The sequence below is a fragment of the Pseudorasbora parva genome, chromosome 2, assembly GCF_024679245.1.
Source record: "Pseudorasbora parva isolate DD20220531a chromosome 2, ASM2467924v1, whole genome shotgun sequence".
Classification (NCBI taxonomy): Eukaryota; Metazoa; Chordata; class Actinopteri; order Cypriniformes; family Gobionidae; genus Pseudorasbora; species Pseudorasbora parva.
This window is the reverse complement of record NC_090173.1, coordinates 32,878,971-32,899,351: the sequence shown is the minus strand read 5'-3', so window position 1 is coordinate 32,899,351 and position 20,381 is coordinate 32,878,971. Positions and strand designations below refer to the sequence as shown.

The 20,381-nt window shown below is 38.6% G+C and overlaps 1 protein-coding gene across 1 annotated transcript; it reads right to left on the bottom strand.

Annotated features, from left to right (window-relative positions):
- Positions 1-110: 110 nt before the first annotated feature.
- On the bottom strand, positions 111-19,612 carry srrm2 (serine/arginine repetitive matrix 2). Its single transcript, XM_067416533.1, has 14 exons — positions 19,421-19,612; positions 17,778-18,041; positions 15,389-15,484; positions 14,318-14,500; positions 14,059-14,145; positions 13,906-13,971; positions 13,109-13,138; positions 12,899-13,009; positions 10,468-10,600; positions 8,188-10,106; positions 3,017-3,727; positions 2,838-2,939; positions 747-857; positions 111-654 (listed from the first exon to the last, which is right to left on the bottom strand). The coding sequence occupies exons 2-14, from the start codon at positions 18,023-18,025 to the stop codon at positions 603-605; spliced, it is 3,849 nt and encodes a 1,282-aa protein (XP_067272634.1). The 5' UTR covers positions 18,026-18,041; positions 19,421-19,612; the 3' UTR covers positions 111-602.
- Positions 19,613-20,381: the final 769 nt, after the last annotated feature.

Genomic DNA, 20,381 nt, shown 5'->3' with positions numbered 1-20,381 from the left:
TCTTTATCTAAGAAGGCGTTCATTAAATCGCACACAGCTTTAAAGAATATAGTGCTGTGTATTTAGGATCAGCTTCTACTTCAGCAACCACAAAAAAAATTCTGACAAGATAATTCTACTGCCATTTTATTATTCACAATTCTTTTTTTCCAACAAATAAACAAAGCAACAGACTCTGTCCACATATGCAGGAACAGAATATTGTTCATTCTGATCACCAAATTACAGACGTTCATCTACATTCAGAACAATGTAGCAGACAGAAACCACTGAACATGTGTGATTTTTGTGTGTATGTATACAAATAGCATCCAGCATCTGTTGGCACAGAGCAATAGTTGATGAGAGCTTCAGTGTCTCAGCTGGCCTTCTTAAACATTAATTACATCATAATAAAGGTAAAAATAAATCCTCCCTTTTGGGATGAGTTACAAAGAACCAAGTTTCGATAGACCTTCCCATACTAATGGTAAAAATATCACCATTACAACTAGTCACATTTCTAGTCTCATCCATTTGATACTGAGATGATCCAGTCCAGTGAGGGTCAGATAAGAGTCCAGAGAAAAAAACAAAACAAAAGGTGAACAATTATTATTCACTCATTTCCTCCGTCGACTGTCTGGAGATCTGCTTCTCGACTTCCTGCTTGCACTGCTTATGGAAAACAGAGATGAGATCAATATTAGTACTAATAATCCAATTTATAGTACATGGTGAAATGGATAGATCCATTCAGAACTGACCGTCGAGCAGGGGGAGAATGTGCAGGTCTTCGTTGCCTCGCTAGAGGGGAGTAACTGAGTGACCTAGAGTCTCTTAGCGAGTCTGCTGGCACTCTTTTGGGCTGTGGTGGACTGCATAGTTAAAACAATGATTGAGAGTGGTTAGGTTGGGTAGCAAAATGGTATGTAAATATTGCATTTTATTTTGCCAATTTATGTCTCTAATCAGTGTGAAAAGGGAAACTGAATTAGGAAGTTAATGCTACAATGATGAGTAGATGGATTCACATGGATCAGCATTTACTGTGAACAGAGATGCTCTGAAACACTGAAAACAATGTATCGAGCTGCTTGATGCAAACTCCCAATGTATATACTTCTTTAAAATCACACTAAGCCACACAATCATGATAATATAATTATTTTCACTATAACAGTAGTTTAAAACATTGCCCAAATAAGATCGTTGGATCATCCATATAAACCGAGAAAATAAATAGGGTCAATTTTGATTCCATGTTGACGATAGGCCAGTCACGATAAATTTTGCTGGACAATAAATTGCCAAGAAATTATTGTGATAACCGATAATATTGTCGTTCTGAGACCTTTTTTTAATCTAAAATAATGACAATGGCATAATGCAGTTACACCTTTTCAAATATCAATCAATTTTTTCTAAAGACTATTTAACACTGAAAACAGAAAACATTTTAAATATCCACAATAAATGAACAAAATAACCAAAAACAAAAGCAAAGTTGAGTTAGCATATGAACACTGTGCTCAGATTACAATACTTTAAAGATAAGTATCATCAAGCAATTGCAAAGCTGGTATTGGTCATGTAGGAGTATTGATACCAATAACAGAAACTAATAATACATTTTGACCATAAGTCACACTAGGGGTGTGCCATATTATATCGTCCACGATAATACCAGTATAAATGTTTACATGATAAAAAAAAAGTCATATCACGATATTAATGATATAGCGGCGCGATGACGTATGGCGCATTTACTTTCCCTATCTCGCACAACAACACCTGTCTGAGAGAGAAGAGCACGAAGCTCAGCATGTCAGCCTCCGATGATGATGATTTAGTACCTAAAAGGGAGCTACTTGGTTACAACTGACATAACATGAACAGCTTATGGCTGATTTTGATTTTTGCCATGCAATATTAACCGGAAGGGTAACATTGACGTTTATTTTTGTCAGTTATGACTTAAAGGGTAACTAAACCCTAAACCAACTTTTTTTTAGTTAATGATCTGCAAGACTTAGGCTTTATTAATGCTGTTTATTGATTAGAGTAAATGTTTTGACATTTGGGTATAAAGTGTTTTAATTCTATAATATATGGTGTAAAAACGTCTTAGTGCTGCCCTCTTAAGGTTGAACGGTGGCTACTGCAGTTGAATTTTCCTATTGGACATTGTGGTGCTTCGTAGGATGGTACTTCCAATGGCTCACTATTCACGCCCCCGGCACGAGCTCACCACGCCCTGAGAAATGTTTTCCCGTGATCACATGATGAAAACGGCTTCAGTCCAGTATGAGCGCTCATGTTAAATGAAGTAGAAACATTATGAATGAAACTCTCTCTTCACTTGCTTTCAACATCCTAATGAAGAAAATACAGATAAATAATGCAGTTGTAAGTACATGTTAAGCTTTTCTTCTGATATTTTTGCCGCCCGTCATGTCTACAGATAATTTTCATACCTCAGACGCTTTCAGACAAACCCTGACACGCAAATGGTTGCCGTGGTAACGAACAACAAATCCGTAACGTGCTAGACTGCTGGCGTATGTAGTCTCTAGCCCCGTTCACACCGCCAGCGATTTTGTCACTGCATGTTGCCAGCGCCAGAGATTCATGTCGCTAGTGGGCGTTCCCACTACGGGTTGCATATAAACGTCATTAAATATATTTGTACTATAGTACCGTTTTTATTACTCGTGTTACTTGAGCTATTTTTTTGCGATTCATTGATTTATGGACTATTGCGACAGGCCTAGTTGATGATCCAATGGAAAACCCATTATTCCTTTAGAAGAGGAGGAATAAATGAATGATTAATAAATCAGGCAAAATAATTCTACCTTTTCTTTCCTTCTTGCTCACTTTCTGATGAAGATGATGACGAAGAAGCTCTGCTTTTTGCCATCTTGCTAGCATCTCTATTTGTACTTGCTTTAACATTCCTGAAAAAACAAACATTTAAGTGAAGTACCTTCTTATATAACTGAGCTACATAAATACTAAATGACTTGGCACTTACCCTTTTCCTTTTTCCGATTCACTGTCTGAGCTGTCTGATGATGAGGATGAGGATGAGGATGAGGACGAGGATGAAGATGACGATGAGGAAGATGAGGAAGAACTTGAGCTGCTTCTCTGCTGCTTCTGTTGTTGGCCAGAGCTCTCCTTCTCTGGTTTCCCGTTCACTGGGTTCTTTCCCTTCATTGGCAGCTCGTGGTGCTGCTCTTGGAAAGATGTTGAGGACTGGCCTCTTAATTGGTCACCTGGTGGATCCCTGCTTTGTGATTGCTTGGTCGTTGGTGATCTAGAATGGGCAGCAAGTTCACGGGAATGAGAGCGATGGTTTAAAGGGAGACGAGTCTCACGAGGAGGGGAGGGGGATAAATGTTTGGAGTTCGGTTGCTTATTTTTTGTCTGTTCATCAATTTCCCTTGATTTCTTTTTATCTACATCTGTTGACTTGACCCCCTTCATCTGTCTTTGAGGAGAGGGTGAGGATGAAGAGTTTGAACTGGAGGAAGAGGATGAAGATGACGAGCGGTGTGGAGGAGTGGGATCTTTGGGTGGTGCCCTCCTTCTTTGTTCTTGCTCTCGTTCTCTCCCTTTCTCCTGTTCACGCTGCCTCTCTCGATTTCTCCTCTCCTGCTCTCTCTGCCTTTCTCTTTCTCTTGACAGAGAGCGACTATTTCTGCGCCGACGTACTGGAGAGGGTGAACGACGAAACCTAGGTCTAGAAAAAGAAATTTGTAATAACCACACTTAAGACATTTTTGTTATTATAAACTTAATTTACAACTCTGCTAACTACAGTGTAAAGTTCTCAAATTAAAGGGACAACGGATTATACCACTGGCCACACAGACAAAACCAAAAAAATAAATAAATACTTTGTGAAAGTAAGGACATTTATAAATAATTTTTCTAAATATTTTTTTCCAAAATATATGCTCTTTTGAACTTGTATAACATCTGTTTAACATAAAAATGTTTCTTGAAAACGAAATCATATTAGAATGATTTCTGAAGGATCATGTCACACTAAAGACTGAAATAATGCTGAAGATTCAGCTTTGCTATGACAGGAATACATTATTTTCCTCTATCAAAAACAAATTGCTCAAAACATACCTGTCAGTGTCAAAATTTTAAAGATGCAGAGTTGAGGCACTAACTTGCTCTTAATAGTGTATTAATACGATTCTATATAGCTGAATTGGTTTCAGGTATATTTGTAAGAAGGGATTTTGTTCATTTACTCATAGACAGTAAAAAAAAATATCGTAGTTATGTTCATGACGTCACCCGTAGGTTTCCAAAGAGTAGTTTTAAAGCCTAAAACCTGCTCGTTGCCATCTTGGCAGTGCATCACACATCACTCCCGGATAACTGACAACAGGCAAACAAGCGGAAACTGAAGGCCTTGTTTCCTAAAACAACCCTCACCTAGCACAAACATGGTGGCAATCCACCTGCCACTCGAGTAGTCATGCTCTTAAATATGCAGAACTTTAAGCCTTAATATAATTTAAACGGTTGAGTTATAAAAAATTCACCTCCCTCACAGTTGTCATTAAAGGTGCACTATGCAGCTTTCCGTCCACTGGAGGGCGCCTATTCAAAACAAATCGTAGTTTGATGACGCAAAGTGTGAGTGCAGCATCTTGGGAGATGTGGTCTTCTCATCACAGCCGGTGGACTCGGGCAGAAATCACGTTCATGCATGCGGTTATTAACGTTACTGTAGTCTAAAGCAGAGCAGGACCGAGTGTTATGGACCTGAGCACAGCTGCTGGAGCGATTGTTAAACAAATACCCGCCTCGTGAATACTGGGACATTTATTATGACGGGAGGGGACACAGTCGCCGTTCGCCTGCACAGATCCGATCTTCCGGTTACGATTTTGAGGTAATGTAGCTCTGTTTATCATATTAGATACATTTAAGTGTGTTTAAAACGATGTTATGACTTTACTCCATGCGTTCACTTGTTCTCGCTGCTAAGAGTAAAGCGCTCCTGCCAAATAAAAGCCGAAACCGAGGGTAACGCAGATATGACCCAATTGACAGGCGACTCCCTCAAATGCAATGCTGAAACGTCCCTGTCCTTAGTTAAAATAGCAATTTTCTCACAATTTACAAATAGTTGGAAACTTCTGGGATATTGTAGGTACTCAACTGAACAAAATATATAACACCGGCCTAGTGGTTTTTGGATATTTTACTGCAAAAATAATACATAGTGCACCTTTAAGGGCTACATAGACCAAAACGTTGGCATTTTATTTTTTATTGCAGTTTAAACTTCAAGAGAGACTGCGGGAAGTTGTCGCTTGGTTCAACCAAAAGCTCAAATACACAGTATTGTAACTACATGCATGTAAAAAGTGTCATGCCTTTTAGGACAGTGTGGTTGCTTTCCCCATAAATGTATTCAATAAACCAAGATTTACCTCAGTGGAAGTACTAGAATTTCCCCTCGTTATAAAATATGAACAGTGTTGGGCAAGCTACTTGGAAAATGTAGTGAGCTAAGCTACCAGTTACTCTACAATTAATTAAGCTTCACTACACTGAAGCTACGCCCCTGGGAAATGTAGCAAGCTAAGCTACAGCAACTTGACAAAAGTAGTTTACTACATTTAAGCTACTTTTTATTTATTTAATTTTACATTGAACCCACTTCATTCCAATCAATGCAATTTCAGTGATCAATAAAAGTCAAGCATATAGACACACATTTATTTTATTTATACAAAAACTGTCCGAAATCAATTCGGCAACAAAAACATGTGATCCAAAATATTAACAAAACCAGGGGCCTATTGCACAAAACTAGGATAAGGGATTAAAGGGATCCCCTGGTGTTGAGACTTGTATGGCTTAATATAACATAAATTATGTCTCTTACTGAATTATGTAGTAGAAAACCCATGAAAGATCTACGTTATTTTAAAAATCGATTTTGTATTTGGACCATGGGCGGCGCCATTTTGTTTGCGTTCTAGGTTGATGACGTAGAGTGGTTGAACTCCTCAATCAGCTGGCATTACCCGTAGCTATTTTTACCACAACGCAACTCGAAAATTGTTTCAGAGTTAAACAAAACCAATGAATTGCTTTGTAATTATACTTAAAACACACTCAAACATACATGTGCACATAAACTCACCTACACAAGTCACAAACAGATCGGCGGGCGCGCACACGACAGGCTCTGTTTCAATCGAGATGTTGGGCTGCTCAGTCTCCACGACAGGGGCTGAATCTGAAATCGACCCTATACCCTTAAATAGGGCATTATTTGAAGGGACGGACATTTGTAGTGTTGTCCGACACCATAGTGGACATGTTCGAGTGCAGTCATTCAGTCTCACGTTCCACCGCAATAACGAGTGTAAAGCCGATTTACAAACAGCTGTCCGACTTCACGCACTCAAACATACATGTGCACACAAACTCTCTCTCTCACACAGACTCACACACACCCCAACAGATCGGCGCGAACACACACACACCCCAACAGATCGGCGCGAACACACACACCCCCCAACAGATCGGCGCGAACACACACACACACACGCACGCACTGCGTGCGCGCATACATAACCCTCAATCTATTCCCTGTGTTGATATCCTAGATAGACTGTTGATAGTAGATTAACTGTAATGCCTAATGTGACCAGCAGAGGGAAATATCTAGGTAGGACGATGGGATAAAGTAACGTGAGGAAGAGAGGCAGGATGTTTTGGTGATGCATGCGATTGAGACAGAGCAGTCTGTCAGGTGTGTGTGTGCGCGCCCGCCGATCTGTTTGTGACTTGTGTAGGTGAGTTTGTGTGCACATGTATGTTTGAGTGTGTTTTAAGTACAATTACAAAGCAATTCATTTGTTTTGTTTAACTCTGAAACAATTTTCGAGTTGCGTTGTGGTAAAAATAGCAACGGGTAACGCCAGCTGATTGAGGAGTTCAACCATTCTACGTCATCAACCTAGAACGCAAACAAAATGGCGCCGCCCATGGTCCAAATATAAAATCGATTTTTTAAATAACGTAGATCTTTCATGGGTTTTCTACCACATAATTCAGTAAGAGACATCATTTATGTTATATTAAGCCATACAAGTCTCAACACCATGGGATCCCTTTAAGCCTCGATATCTTGATGATCTTGTCATTTTTATGCAAAATTTAGTACACAGCTGTCATGTAAACATACCCTGAAGGCAAACTCATACCAAGAACGATAATGAAAGATAACTGCATATTAGTGGATAAATTGAGCCAGGGTCACCAAAATATCCCAGCTTCATCCCTTATCCTAGTATTGTGCAATAGGCCCCTGGTGTTTATATATATATCCCCATTTGTCTGTTCTAGAGATGTGTCTGAAGTCATTCTTAAAAAGGGAAGATGTGTTCGGAGTTTAGCCGACCGGATACGGCGAATGTTTAATCTGTCAGCTAGCTCTGTTTCACCTTCGTTGCTCTGGTTGGTGTAGCGCTATCCTATCACGTGCAGAGGAAGTTTAAAAGACAACCGTTTATCCCGCTCCTCGGATTGAGCCCTGTCTATGGTGAGTTTCCAGACCAAACATCTTGATGTGGGTCTGGTTTGTCAGGCTAGCCACATACTGGATGTGTTTCCCCTTTTCAAACCATTCTTTGTAAACCCTAAAAATGGTAGTGCATGAAAATCCCAGTAATTGAGCAGATTGTGAAATACTCAAAGACCGGCCCATCTGGCACCAACAACCATGCCACGCTCAAAATTTCTTAAATCACCTTTCTTTCCTATTCTGACATTCAGTTTGGAGTTCAGGAGATTGTCTTGACCAGGATCACACCACTTAATGCATTGAAGCAACTGCCATGTGATTGGTTGATTAGATAATTACATAATGAGAAAGTGAGCAGGTGTTCATAATCCTTTAGGTGTTTGTTTGTGTGTGTATGTGTGTGTATATATATATATATATATATATATATATATATATATATATATATATATATATATATATATATATATATTAAAAACTCATAAAAATATCTTTATGTTAAAGATATATAAAAACTGCTTTACCATGTCACACTGCAAGACACTGCTGTCACAACCTATTTCCACAGATTGCCAGCTGTGACTACTTTTAATGCAGAGTTGAGCTTTTCCAAACATGGTAATCTGACTGACCTGTAGGGAGGACTTTGTCTTCGGGGACTCCTGGATCTGCTGCTCCTCATTCTCCTCTCCCTGGAACGCTCTCGTTCTCTGTCACCTGGTCTTGCTCTAAATCGTTCCCTCTCTCGTTCTCTAAGACGTTCTCGGCTGCGGTCCCGTCGGAAAGGGGATGAGTTTCGTGGAGGTGACAGTCTTCTCGCTCCTCGTCTTGGACTGGGAGAACGTGAGCGTTGTGGGTCCTGGTACTGTCGTGGTGGGGTGCGTTTTGGTGAAGGCCGAGATACTGTCTGTTTCACCTGTGACAAGTCATTTCTTCCTTTTCCCCTTGGAGATATAGGTGACACGTCTTTTTTTCGGTCACTCTGTCGGTCTCTTCCTCTGCCAGGCGAGGGACGTGATGACTCTAGTTCCAGCTCTGATGGTGTATATCGCTCACCTCCACGATCTCTGCTCTGAGATTTGGTTTCTTCTGAAGGCGTGTACCGGTTCCGGCCTCTCTGAGGGGGTGAAGGAGGCGGACTGGAACTCTCGGTGGGAGTGTACCTTTCTTTACCACGGTCTTTGGTTCCTGTGGAAGGAGACAAGGAGCTGCCAGGTCTCCGGTCTCTCTCCACATCTCGTTGTCTCTTATCAAAATCATCCATTTTTCTCTGGGGCTCAGGAGGTAAGCTCGGTCTTTGTGTGGGAGGGTATACCTTCTTGCCTTCATCACCCTCTCCATCCCTTCCTCGGTTCTCCTTCTCACGGCGTGCAATAGCCTGAGCGATGACAGAGTTAGGAACCAATTTACTGGCTGTGCTGCTGTCTTTTGAACTTTTCGGTTTCTTTTTTTCATCATCCTCAGATGATGACGATGAAGAGGAGGAGGATGAGGATGATGACGATGAGGAGCTGTCACTATCACTCTCACTGCTACTACTGCTGCTGCTGCTACTACTACTTGCAGCTTTGTCTTTCTTTGCAGGTTTTTCCTTTTGAGTCTGTTTCTCCTTCTTTTGGTCTTGAGGACTCTTTTCCTGCCTCTTTTCCTCTTCAATTTTCCTGTCTTTCTTGCCCACCTCTTGCTCTGGCTCACTTCCTCTGGCACCTCGTCTGTCCTCAGGCTGACAGCTAAGGGAGGACTTTCTGTCTGATCGGGAAACCTCTTGGCTTCTGAGGCGGTTTCTCTCCTTTTCTCTATCGCTCTCTCTGGCTTTTCTCAAAGCCTCTTCCTTCATCTCCTCCTCTCGTTTTCTGTCTTTGTCTCTCTGTTCTTCACGCTCCTTCTCCAGTTTACGATCGCGTTCTTTTTGCCCTCCATTGGCATAAGGTGAACGTTTAGCAGGAGACATGGAGTCACTAGATCGATTTCGGTCTCTCTCTTTTCCTTTATCACTCTCCCGTCCTTGGTCATCCTTTCTACTAGACATGATTGTCTCTCTATCGCTATTCCTCTGTCTGTCTCTTTCCCTGTCCCCACGGCTCTCCGTTTCCCTGTCCCTCACGGAATCTTTCTCTCCGCTGTGTCCTCTTCTCATTCTGTCTTTACGTGGAGGAGATGGGGATGAGGATGAGTCACGTTTTCTTTGACCTTTGTTCTTTCTGCCATTGTCCACTTGGTTCTTGTCTCTTTGCAGCTTAGGAGTCGGAGAACGAGACGAAGAGTCACGCCTTTTCCGCTGAGAGGGTTTCTGTCTTTCTTCACTCCGTTGTCTTCTGTCTTGCTGCTGGTTACGTGGTGGAGATGGTGAAGAGGAGTTGTGTCTTGTCTGAGGGGATTTCTCCCTCTCTTCACTCCGTGGTCGTCTGTCCCTCCTCTGCTTTGGTGGAGGAGATGGCGATGAAGAGTTGTGTTGTCGTCTCTGAGGTTTTTCTTGCACTTGTTCTCTCTCACGTTCTCGGCCTTTGTCTCTTCTGTTGTGCTCAGGCGTTCTTGAGCGTCTTGGTGATCTCTAAAAGTGGGGAAGGGCAATGCAAAACCAAATATTTTGAAAAAGCAACTCGTTAGAGGTAACTAATCTGGCTCAAGGAAATTCTGAATAATTAGATTTGCACCAAATATTTGCATGAGAGGTTCTTGTATTAAATGCAGGGGTCTCTAGATGCATTTTTAAATGCTGTACTATTTTTAACTTGATAAACTATATTAAAACAATCCTTGTGTTGAAGTGCTCAAAAAACTATGTAAGATGGCCAAAGACACCATACGTATGTGTTTGTCTAATTCACTTAACAAATAAAAAGGAAAAAATCAGAATAAACAAATACAGTGTGCATATGCTTCTATGACTTCCAAAAGAACAAATGAATTACCTCTCTGACTTCCAACTTCTTTGGACTTTCCTCATTACGTCCACGGCGCCTCCTGTCAGGGGATCTTCCTTTCCTCCCCTCATCTGGACGGAAATCTGATTTATTTTGCTGCTTCCCTCTCTGAGGAGATTGGCTGAAAACAAAAAGCATGGATATACATTAACTGGAATTTTCATTAAGTACGGTTTAAAAAAACTAGACCATCTCAAACACTGAGCGAGCTTTCATATTAGTGTTGTCCAAAATTATGTGTTGATACCAAAATTATGACTTTGGTACGATACCAGACTAAAATATCGACACTAAATCGATACCACAGTAAAAAAAAAAAAAAAAAAAAAAAAAAAAAGATAAGATGCTTAATACGACAACAGAACTTATTATTTATTGTTACAGTTAACAGTTATATTTATTATTTAACAGTATAACAGTTATTATTCATTGTTATTTTTTACTAAAAATTCATGTGGCCAGCATGTTCCTTAGGGTTGGGCATCGTTTTGATTTGAACAATTATTGATCAATTACTATTAAAATTATCTCAATGTATTTTTTACAATGGGGTAATTGTGTTGCAATAGCTTACACACAGCACAAGAAAGCTTGATTTCGAATGGCAAATTGAATTTAAAAAGACGACTAAACAGTAAAAAAATAAGAACAAATAAACAGATTACAAACAATAGCACAAATAAATGCAATAGAATAGAAGATACAAATTAAATAGACTGCTTTATTTTTTCAGGTAGGTCTAAAATTCAGATAAGATAAAAAAAATGCATAGTAATTACATTTAAAACAACATTGGACAATGTTCTTTGTAAAAAAAATTCAATAGCGTACAGATGAAACTATTAAAGTTACACAAGTTGATCAGTCAAGAGCAGTGTGATCGTTTGTCTTTTTGTAGTTTGAATAACAAATGACTGCGGTCCCTTTAAGACTAACAGACGCATGGATCCTAAACACTGTTCCTGTTACTCGTTCTTTCTGAACTGTTTGCGACTGTGTTTACGTTAATACTCTTCCAGATGTGCACTAATAATTCTTTGAGTGTATTTGACCAATAATAAGCTGGAAAAAGAAGCAAATGTTTGCACTTGTATCATGTCAGAGGCGGCTTTATTACGGTAGGCTGTGTGTGTGCGCTTCAGATGTGAGCACGAAATCGGCGGGGATTAGTAGAATTAATTTATGTGCAATCCCGCGCGAAATTCAGACCGATCACACACTAACACTAACACACTTTAATGAGGAAAAAGTCCAGCAGAACGCGCATTCACCGTGCTCAGAGGTTAACCGGGCTGAGTGAGAATATGCCGGTGTGTGTCAACTCTCTTTCGGTCGGAGAGGAGAGCGCAGCTGGTATCGATACTGTAAAAACTGAGTATCGTATCGTTTCAGATATTCCAGTATCGATACATATCGAAATATCGATATTTTTGACAACATTATTTCATATATTTTTCATATTTTGAATTTTTTTTTGGGGTGACATAAATTTAATGTAATGTCACTTTGATCTATCTTTGTATGTTCTTGCAGGGTAACGTTAGTGTAGTGAGATACGAATGCTATGTATTTACGGATGTATACGTTAGTTCATTGACAGATTGATGTTACAGCTAATGCCAATAAAAATGACAAAACAATTTGTAATGACAACCATGTGTTGTTCATTATAAACGTGGGATTATGAGTTATATTGAGAATGGCATACATAGAAAGCATGCCGCAATGTAAATTACCCTTGTAAACTTGTCATGAAGCATGCAAGCATTTCAAACTTACACTCACATCTTCTGCAGATGCAGCAGGAACACAAATATTTGGTATAGATCCTTTATTCAGGAGCAGCTTCTTAGCCAAACCTGCTTTTTTACTGACCATCGTTTATAAAGCAGTCTGGTGAGAAATGATTTGCGGTTTTCGCAAACATAACAGCATTGACTTTGATCGGGGGGAATATTCTCTTCGAAAACAAAACTCAGCCACTGCGTCTTCAGCGGTTCGGAACATCAAAATGACTGCTGTGTTCGCCATTACACCCAAGAACAGAACCCATTCTGCTCCAGCGTATCAACATTGGTGGACTATGATGAAAGCTCGCTCAGGACGGGTTTCTGTTGAAACACTGCTGTCAATCAACAGTCTCGGGAGGGGCGTCCGACCGTGTGCCGTTACACATTGATTCACACACGTTAAACATATGGCGATTTAAAAATAAAAATACTGGATGGATTTATCAGGATGGTTGTGTACAGGCACTGCCAACACACATTTCCATACAATCTACTTGTAAAAGTTCCTTTACCATTATATGACCCCTTAAAGACATAAAAACAACTCAATGTAAAGTTAACCCTTAGTAAACACTATAAAATAGTCTGGTTATGTAGTGAGCACATGGCCTTATTTTGTGTCATGTTACCTGTGAGCTGGGCTGGAGGATGCACTCTGCTGTTTTCGGCTCTTATTGGGAGGAGCCTCATTGTCACTCCTTTTTCGCTTTCTTTTGGATGTTTCTCTTTCATCTGATGAACTGTAGCAAGATAAATTATAACCATGAAATGTAAATAAAGAACATGTATCTAACATCATCTGTTCACAAATAACTTGAAACGGTAAGGAGAAAACCTACCTCTCAGTGTCACTCTTCACTGATTCCTCCCTAAAAGCAAAGATTTTTGTTATTTGAGCCATTAAAAAAAAAAAAACACTACACCAGATGCGACAATAGCAAATCCATTTACTGTGTTCAGAAATAGCACGAGTTTTGTTGTTTGCTTAGAGTAACGGTTTACTGTCAGGAATTTGTTTGATTATAACCGATTCAGTTTGCTTTTGTTGCTCACTTTTGGTGTAGATAACAACTCAAGATTGTCATCTACACCAGAGTGGGGGCAAGATGTGTGGGGCAAGATGTGCCAAGATGGGGGCAAGATGGAGAGTGGGGCAAGATGTGTCAGAGAAAATTTGTCAGTCAACATACTTTTTTTCTTTACTGCTAATCAATGTAATCAATGTATCATTTTCACTGGCTACTTGGTCGCCAAAATAAATTATGTCAAAAGAAATGTGTCCAGGTCTACAAATATTTATTATAAATGAAATTTTGTCAAACATGACAAAGCATCTTTCTCAGAGTGTTAACTGTGGGGTAAGGTGTGCTAGCCACTGCCCCTTGAATCTCAGTTAATAGTGATATTGATAATGCATATTTTTTAATCTCCTGGATGGTTTATAAATAATGTGCCGCAAAGTAAGAAAAAGTTACAAACGCAAAACACCATTTGCACATTCATACATTTCAAACTGACTCAATTAAATAGATTTAGGTGTATTATTTTACCAGATTTCTTCTTGGCTAGAGGGCAACATAAGAATAATTAAAAGCATATTATGTAAGGAAACAAAATTAAAGGCATTAAATTAAACCTTTTCTTTTTCTTCCTCTTGTCCTTTTTCTTTTCTCGCCGAGGGGAAGGTGATGGGCTCTCAGAGCTAAGAGTGAAAATTGATTCATTAATATATTATTCTCTTTAAATTCATGTTAAGCATTCCAAATTCCCCCTCCATTCTTTGGTTTACCTTTCTCTGCCTTTGTTTTTCTTTTTCTTTTTTTTCCTGCTCTTTTTCCGCTCAGGAGAAGAATCTGAATCATCAGACTTAATAATCCTGAAAGAAAATTATGAGAAACAGACAGAACAGCAAGTACTCAGATACGGTACAACACAAAGGCTTTGACTTCTGAAAGTTACAGAACACCTTCATAGTACATCAAGCTTTTAAATCTCAAAAGATAAAGTAAAAAGTGATTCCTCGTGATAAGACCCCTCCATCTACTCACTGGTACATCTGCTGCTGTTTCTCTCTTTCCAGCCTCTCCTGCTCCCTCTTCTCCTTCTCTCGCTCCTTCCGGTCAGGATGAAAGGATGAGCCGTCAACGTAGTCAGAGCTGATACCGAAGGCTTCTCTCAAACGGTCATTTTTTTGCTGGTTAGCAGCTGCCAGAGCATGAGTCTCAGTCACACTGTTAAAAATAGCAAAATGTGGATAATAAAATATATATTAGCAGTGCACAGAAAAAGGCCCTCATAGAAATCTCAATGTCCGTTTGAATTAGGGATGCACTGATCCAATACTGAGTATCTCTCTGCACTTCCGAAAGCGCACATCTCACAGCGCGCAAATATTGAGTTTTCTTTCAAGTCTTGCGCTTCAACGGACAAACCCACACAAAACCTATGTCAACATGTCCATCTTGATGAGTACCCAAGCAGACATAGTCTTTATATGCATTAACTGAACTTTATGCAGTCGGAAAAAAAAGGACTTAAAAATTAGGTCTTAAACGCTGTGACTCCGTGTCGCTTCAAGCGTATCATCCTGCGCACGGGATGCGCATACGCACTTTGAGCCACTCTATATTATAATACTTTTGTGTTACGAAAGCCTTATTAATAGCATTTCTTGTTCTGCCCTATCTATATGTTGCTGCCTCTTTAAAAAGATGAGCTATACATTTAAAATAAATGTAATTTCTTAGTATATAGGCTTTGTTTTTCATGAATATATTTTTTATACCTTTACAGCTACACTTATTTACATTTGTGGTTTCCTTTATTTTTCCCCCACTAAATGTTTAGATTTTAAACAATTATTGTGCACTTTTGCTGCTGAATTATCCACTAATCGAATTTATTCACAATCTATAATAGTAGGCTATTTTTGTCATTGCGATATTATATATTTTTGTTATTTGTTGTTTTTCTTTATAATGAAGTCTGTATTTAGTTGATTGTGTTAAAATTATTTTCGAAAACACACAAAGAACGGGACCTTTAAACAAAACTGCATTGGTATCGGATCGGTTTACTATCAGTATCGATAGTATATCATGTACTGAAGTAATACTCACACTGGCTTCTCTGTTGGAGGAGGTGCAGGTTCTTCTCTTTCTTGCAGCATCAAACGAAAGGTGTTGACTTTCTCGTCAATCTCCTCTGCAGAGTACCTGTCACACAGGGGGGATTGGTCAGAGGTCACTCTTAAGATCTCTTTGCTCATTAACACATCCTGGAGTGTCTGCTGAGACCGTGTCAATTGGTGTCTCTTCTGAATTTGCCTCACCGGCACGTCATCCTCAATAAACCCGGCGCAATAACTCCGATCTTTCAATTTTTCATACTCTTGTGTAATTGATGCGCCATCCTAAATAAACCCATCTCTTGCATGATACCCAGAAAATTTGAATATCAGATCTAATATGATTTCTGACCTGTAAAGTTGCCAGAATTATAATCATACACTGTGTGTTAATAGGCCAGAGGAGAACTGGCACCCCGACTGAGTCTGGTTTCTCCCAAGGATTATTTTTCTCCATCATGACCTGATGGAGTTTTAGTTTCTTGCCACTGTCGCCTTTGGCTTGGCTTGCTCAGTTGGGGACACTAAAATTATGATCCAAATTATTCAACTAAATATACAAATAAAATTAATTAATTAGGTCTTATTTAATTATATAAACTATAATACTGATCTGCCAACATTGTCGCTCTATGATAAATTAATATAAGTAATATAGTAACTATAGTTACTATAAAAATAAATGTAATATAGTTTTCTCCAGAACGACTGTTCAGCCAAATCAAATTTTGTTGCAATATTGTCCTGTTTGACACTGTGAAGCTGCTTTGAAACAATCGTCATTGTAAAAGCGCTATATAAATAAAGTTGATTGATTGATTGATTGATTGATTAACTCTTTCCCTGCCAAACATGGAATTTCCTGTTATTTGTGAGAAAACGCTTCCAGGCAAAAAAACAGAATTACACTATTACGCATCTACTGAATGAGTACTGAATCTCCTGATCAAATCACACGCGAGTAAGACGCAGTTTAAAACGAGCGATCGTATGTAATCACATGCATATGAAAAAAAAAAACGTGATTATCATCTTTAAACATCATATGAATCAAAACTAATGTTAGTGAATGAAATGTGGACCCAGGACGATCTACAGGACTGTGCAAGCATTAAAAGTGTTGATGGACTCAATCTACTCCATCTGTGTTGGATCCTCACTCTGAATCTGATCTGGAAACAGTCTTCACCAAAAATCATTCAAAATGTTTCTTTTTTATGAAACTTACCCATATTCAAGTGTTGATAAAAAAGGAATGCAAGAAGCTAGAATAAAAAAAGGGGGGTCAGCTCTTTCTTTTGGTATATTACATGCTCAGATATTCATAAAAAAATATTCTATGGGCTATTCAGGTGAAATTCAGGTGAAAATGGTCGAAAACCCTGGCGGTGGCAGTGTCAGTGGGTTTTTTTTAACGCTGGCCGGGAAAGAGTTAAGAATGATCATAACACAAAACCCTGTTTTTGAAATAAGTCTTATATGCACACCAAGGATGCCTTTATTTTATTTAAAAACAGGAATATAGTGTAATATTATTACAATTGAAAAAAATGTCTATTTTTTATATTTTTTGTAAAAATATAATTTATTTAATGCTGATTTTAGTCTTCAGTGTCAGACGTTCCTTCAGAAATCATTTTAATATGCTGATTTGGCATTTCATACTGACATTTTAACTGCTACTATATTCAAACTTCTTTTGGAGCTGAGAGATAAAGGTACAAAACTTGCATTTGTCGTTACTGGCATGTTACTGGATTTAAAATGTTATACTGAAAGCTCAGAAGCCACTGGGAGGAAATACTACGTGACAAAGAAAGAGCAAAGAAAACAAACTGCAATAGAACAAGATACAAATGAAATAGACCTACCTTGAAAAAAATCAAGCAAACAAACATATAAAACAATGCATAGGCTTTGTTGTGCAAATGAAATATATATTTATTCCTATTCAACTTACAAATGTGATTTAGCCAAGAGTAGTGAGAGATTCTCTCTTTTTTGTTGTTTGATTAGCATATTAATGACAGCAGGAAAATTTGGAAGAACGACTGCATGGATCTAATATGCTTGTGCGTTTTCTCTCACCTGTTTATATTGACGTAGGGCATAAATGACTGTTCACTCGAAAATACATGATCACTTTGGCCATTCAAGCACAATTAGCAAAAGCACTCAGTTCAGTTCACACGCACTCTGAGAAAGTCTCAAACAACGCTTACCAACACTGAAATGAGTTTCTTTCGCTGCTAATTGTGCTTCAACTGCGATGTTTAAAAATGCATGAAAACGATAAGCTTTAGTGACAACGTAGCACAGCAACGTCACACAATTAACTCTAATCGGAAGAGAACTCTTCATATGATTTCATCTAATCTTACCCCTGCTCCTCCATCATGTCCTGCAGCTCAGCACATTTCACTTCCAGCTGTCTCTTCCTCTGGTGCTCTAGGATTTCAGCATTAGGTTGTCTGTTCAGCTGGCTCTCCAGTCTCTCTCTGTCTTTCTCATCCCGCTCTCCTCCGCGCTCATCCCTGGTCCTCTTCACGCGTACACTGGAAAGATTCCGCTGAACATAGCCGTTCGTGCCACTGCCTCGCGGCGTGGTCAGCCCGATACCGTTATACATCTCTGCTCTGAGAGGTCTGAAAGAGAATTATAACGTCAGTAAGCACTGAACTGAAAAAAAAATCTATATCGCATTTTTAGTTTTCCAATTACCTTGAATAAAAGCATTTGATACATGAATAATGTAAGTAAACAATTGCTGCTGGGAGACATTATGGCGCATTCTGCATTTGATTTTGTTCATTTTAGAAGAAACACAATTAAAGCATACAAATAGTTAATAGAGAAGGAACTTCAATTTTAGATTCTGTTTTCAAAATGATTACAATGCAACAAAAACATTAAAGAGAAATGACAAAGAAACAAACTAAGGGGCTAACTTGATAGTGTAAAAATGGATTTCTCCATTAACCCTCAGAGCATGACTGCAATGGTGGTACTAAGCAATTAAATAATGCCAAAACAGTAGCTGACAATCTGAAATTTATCACAAAATAACGTTTTGGTGGGGGAAAAGGTTACATATAAACAGCTCACTTAAGTCACAGACCAGTCAGCAAACACAATTATTAACACTTTCGGAAAACATATTTAATTGCAAACTTAGTAAGTGTACTGATTTTCTAAACTGTTCATTTTATATGAATACTTCAATTTCACGATTGTATTTATTGAAAGGGGGTGTTATTTTGTTTAAATATATTTTATTTAAAATTATACCCCAACGCACGTTTTGCCTAAACAAGGCTTTTTAAAAATAAAAAACAAATACGCGTTTTATAAAGACTTATATAATGAGCATCAATGCTTGGGTCTCTGATGGTTAATGTGCTTTGAGTCACTAGAAAACCACACGAGTCCAGAAATAGCAAGATTCAGCACATTGTCAAAGACATGGAATCTGAATTACTTTCCAGATAATGAAACCACACGATTATGGAAAGTAAAGCATAGTGCTCAAGTGTTCTCATTTATAGGTAATTCACAAAGACTTGTGCTGTAGGGTGTTCCATTTAAACAACTGGTCAAACATTAATTTGAAACGAGCTCAGTTATTACAATGAATCACAATAAGCCTAACAAGAGATAATTAAATTCGTGTTAAACACTCCAAACACCCCATATTCTGCCCAACGTGCTTGTCTATGTAGGCTGCTCACTGCAATTTAATACATAGACACTGTATCGCGCCCACAAGATGAAGAACACATCTTAAACCGGAGCAGGCCGAGGCCTTCTTTACTGCAAATAACTATTACTTCATTCACTTCACTGCCGCTGGTTCTCTTTCACTTTTAGTCTTTATGTAATACATACCAAACACTCCCAGTGTTTACTTGTATAACAGAATTTGGATTGTTTTAGCACGTTAACTGTGTCTTTGGGCTAACAGGCTCACTCTACAGTACAACATGCTAACTGCTCATTAAGCTTCTGTTACGTGTGCGCAACGTACCTCTGTGATCCTGCTCAGGGACAGAACAAAAGTAGAACCGTCACAGACCAAAGATCGAAAAAATGTGGCACTGCAAGCGAAAAACCAGCGATTGTATATCAAATAATACTAGTAAAATAAAAACGATGTGCGCAACGTTGGCTAGAACGAACAGGTAACGCTCATTTGGACGTCATCGTGGCGATCTCGCGAGAAAGTTTGGGTTCAGCTCACTGTGGACCACATTCCCCACAATTCCACTTACTGGATATTTTTCTTCTTCTTTTTTCCCCTTCAAAGTAAGTTTTTTTTTTAATTATGTTTTTGAAAGAACTATCTTCTGCTGCAAGGCTGCATTCGTCAAAATACAATAAAAAGTGTAATATTTTATATAACTACAAATATAATTTAATACATACAATTTATTGTTTATGGCAAAGCTTCTCAGCATCATGATTCCAGTCTTCAGTGTCACATAATCCTTCAGAAATCATTCTAATAAGCTGATTAGCTGCTCAAGAAACACTTTTTTATTATTAGTATCAATGTTGAAAACAGTGCTGTGCTGCTTAATATTTTTGTGGAAAATTCAATGGAATTAAAATTAACAATCCTGCTGACCCCAAACATTTGAATAGCAGTCTATTTTTATAATCCCCAAAACCTGTATGGACATAATTGTGTGGAAAATAAGTGTGCACCTAGTTTGTGCACCTAGCTTCACTTACCTTGTAGGAAAATGAGTAAAAACCCACAGAATAAGCCACACACAATTTGAGTTTTCTTACTTAAGTATTGTTTTGTGACTTTTAGTTCATATTGTGTTAGTTGAGACATCTATTTTTCTTCTAAACACTTTCGATTTAGTAAGCCTATACCCTGAGTTATATAGTTTGTAAAAAAGCAGTATTACAAATGAGTAAGGTATCCGAATACACAGTATTCAAGAAAAAGTAGGCAAACAATACCAAGATTACGCACC

Excerpts from the sequence above, each read along its gene's own strand:
- srrm2 (XM_067416533.1), bottom strand. The coding sequence starts at position 18,025 with ATGTATAACGGTATCGGGCTGACCACGCCGCGAGGCAGTGGCACGAAC. Across the intron at positions 15,485-17,777 it reads GACATGATGGAGGAGCAGGG|GTACTCTGCAGAGGAGATTG; the intron begins GTAAGATTAGAT and ends CCTGTGTGACAG. Across the intron at positions 858-2,837 it reads GAGCAAGAAGGAAAGAAAAG|TCCACCACAGCCCAAAAGAG; the intron begins GTAGAATTATTT and ends TTAACTATGCAG.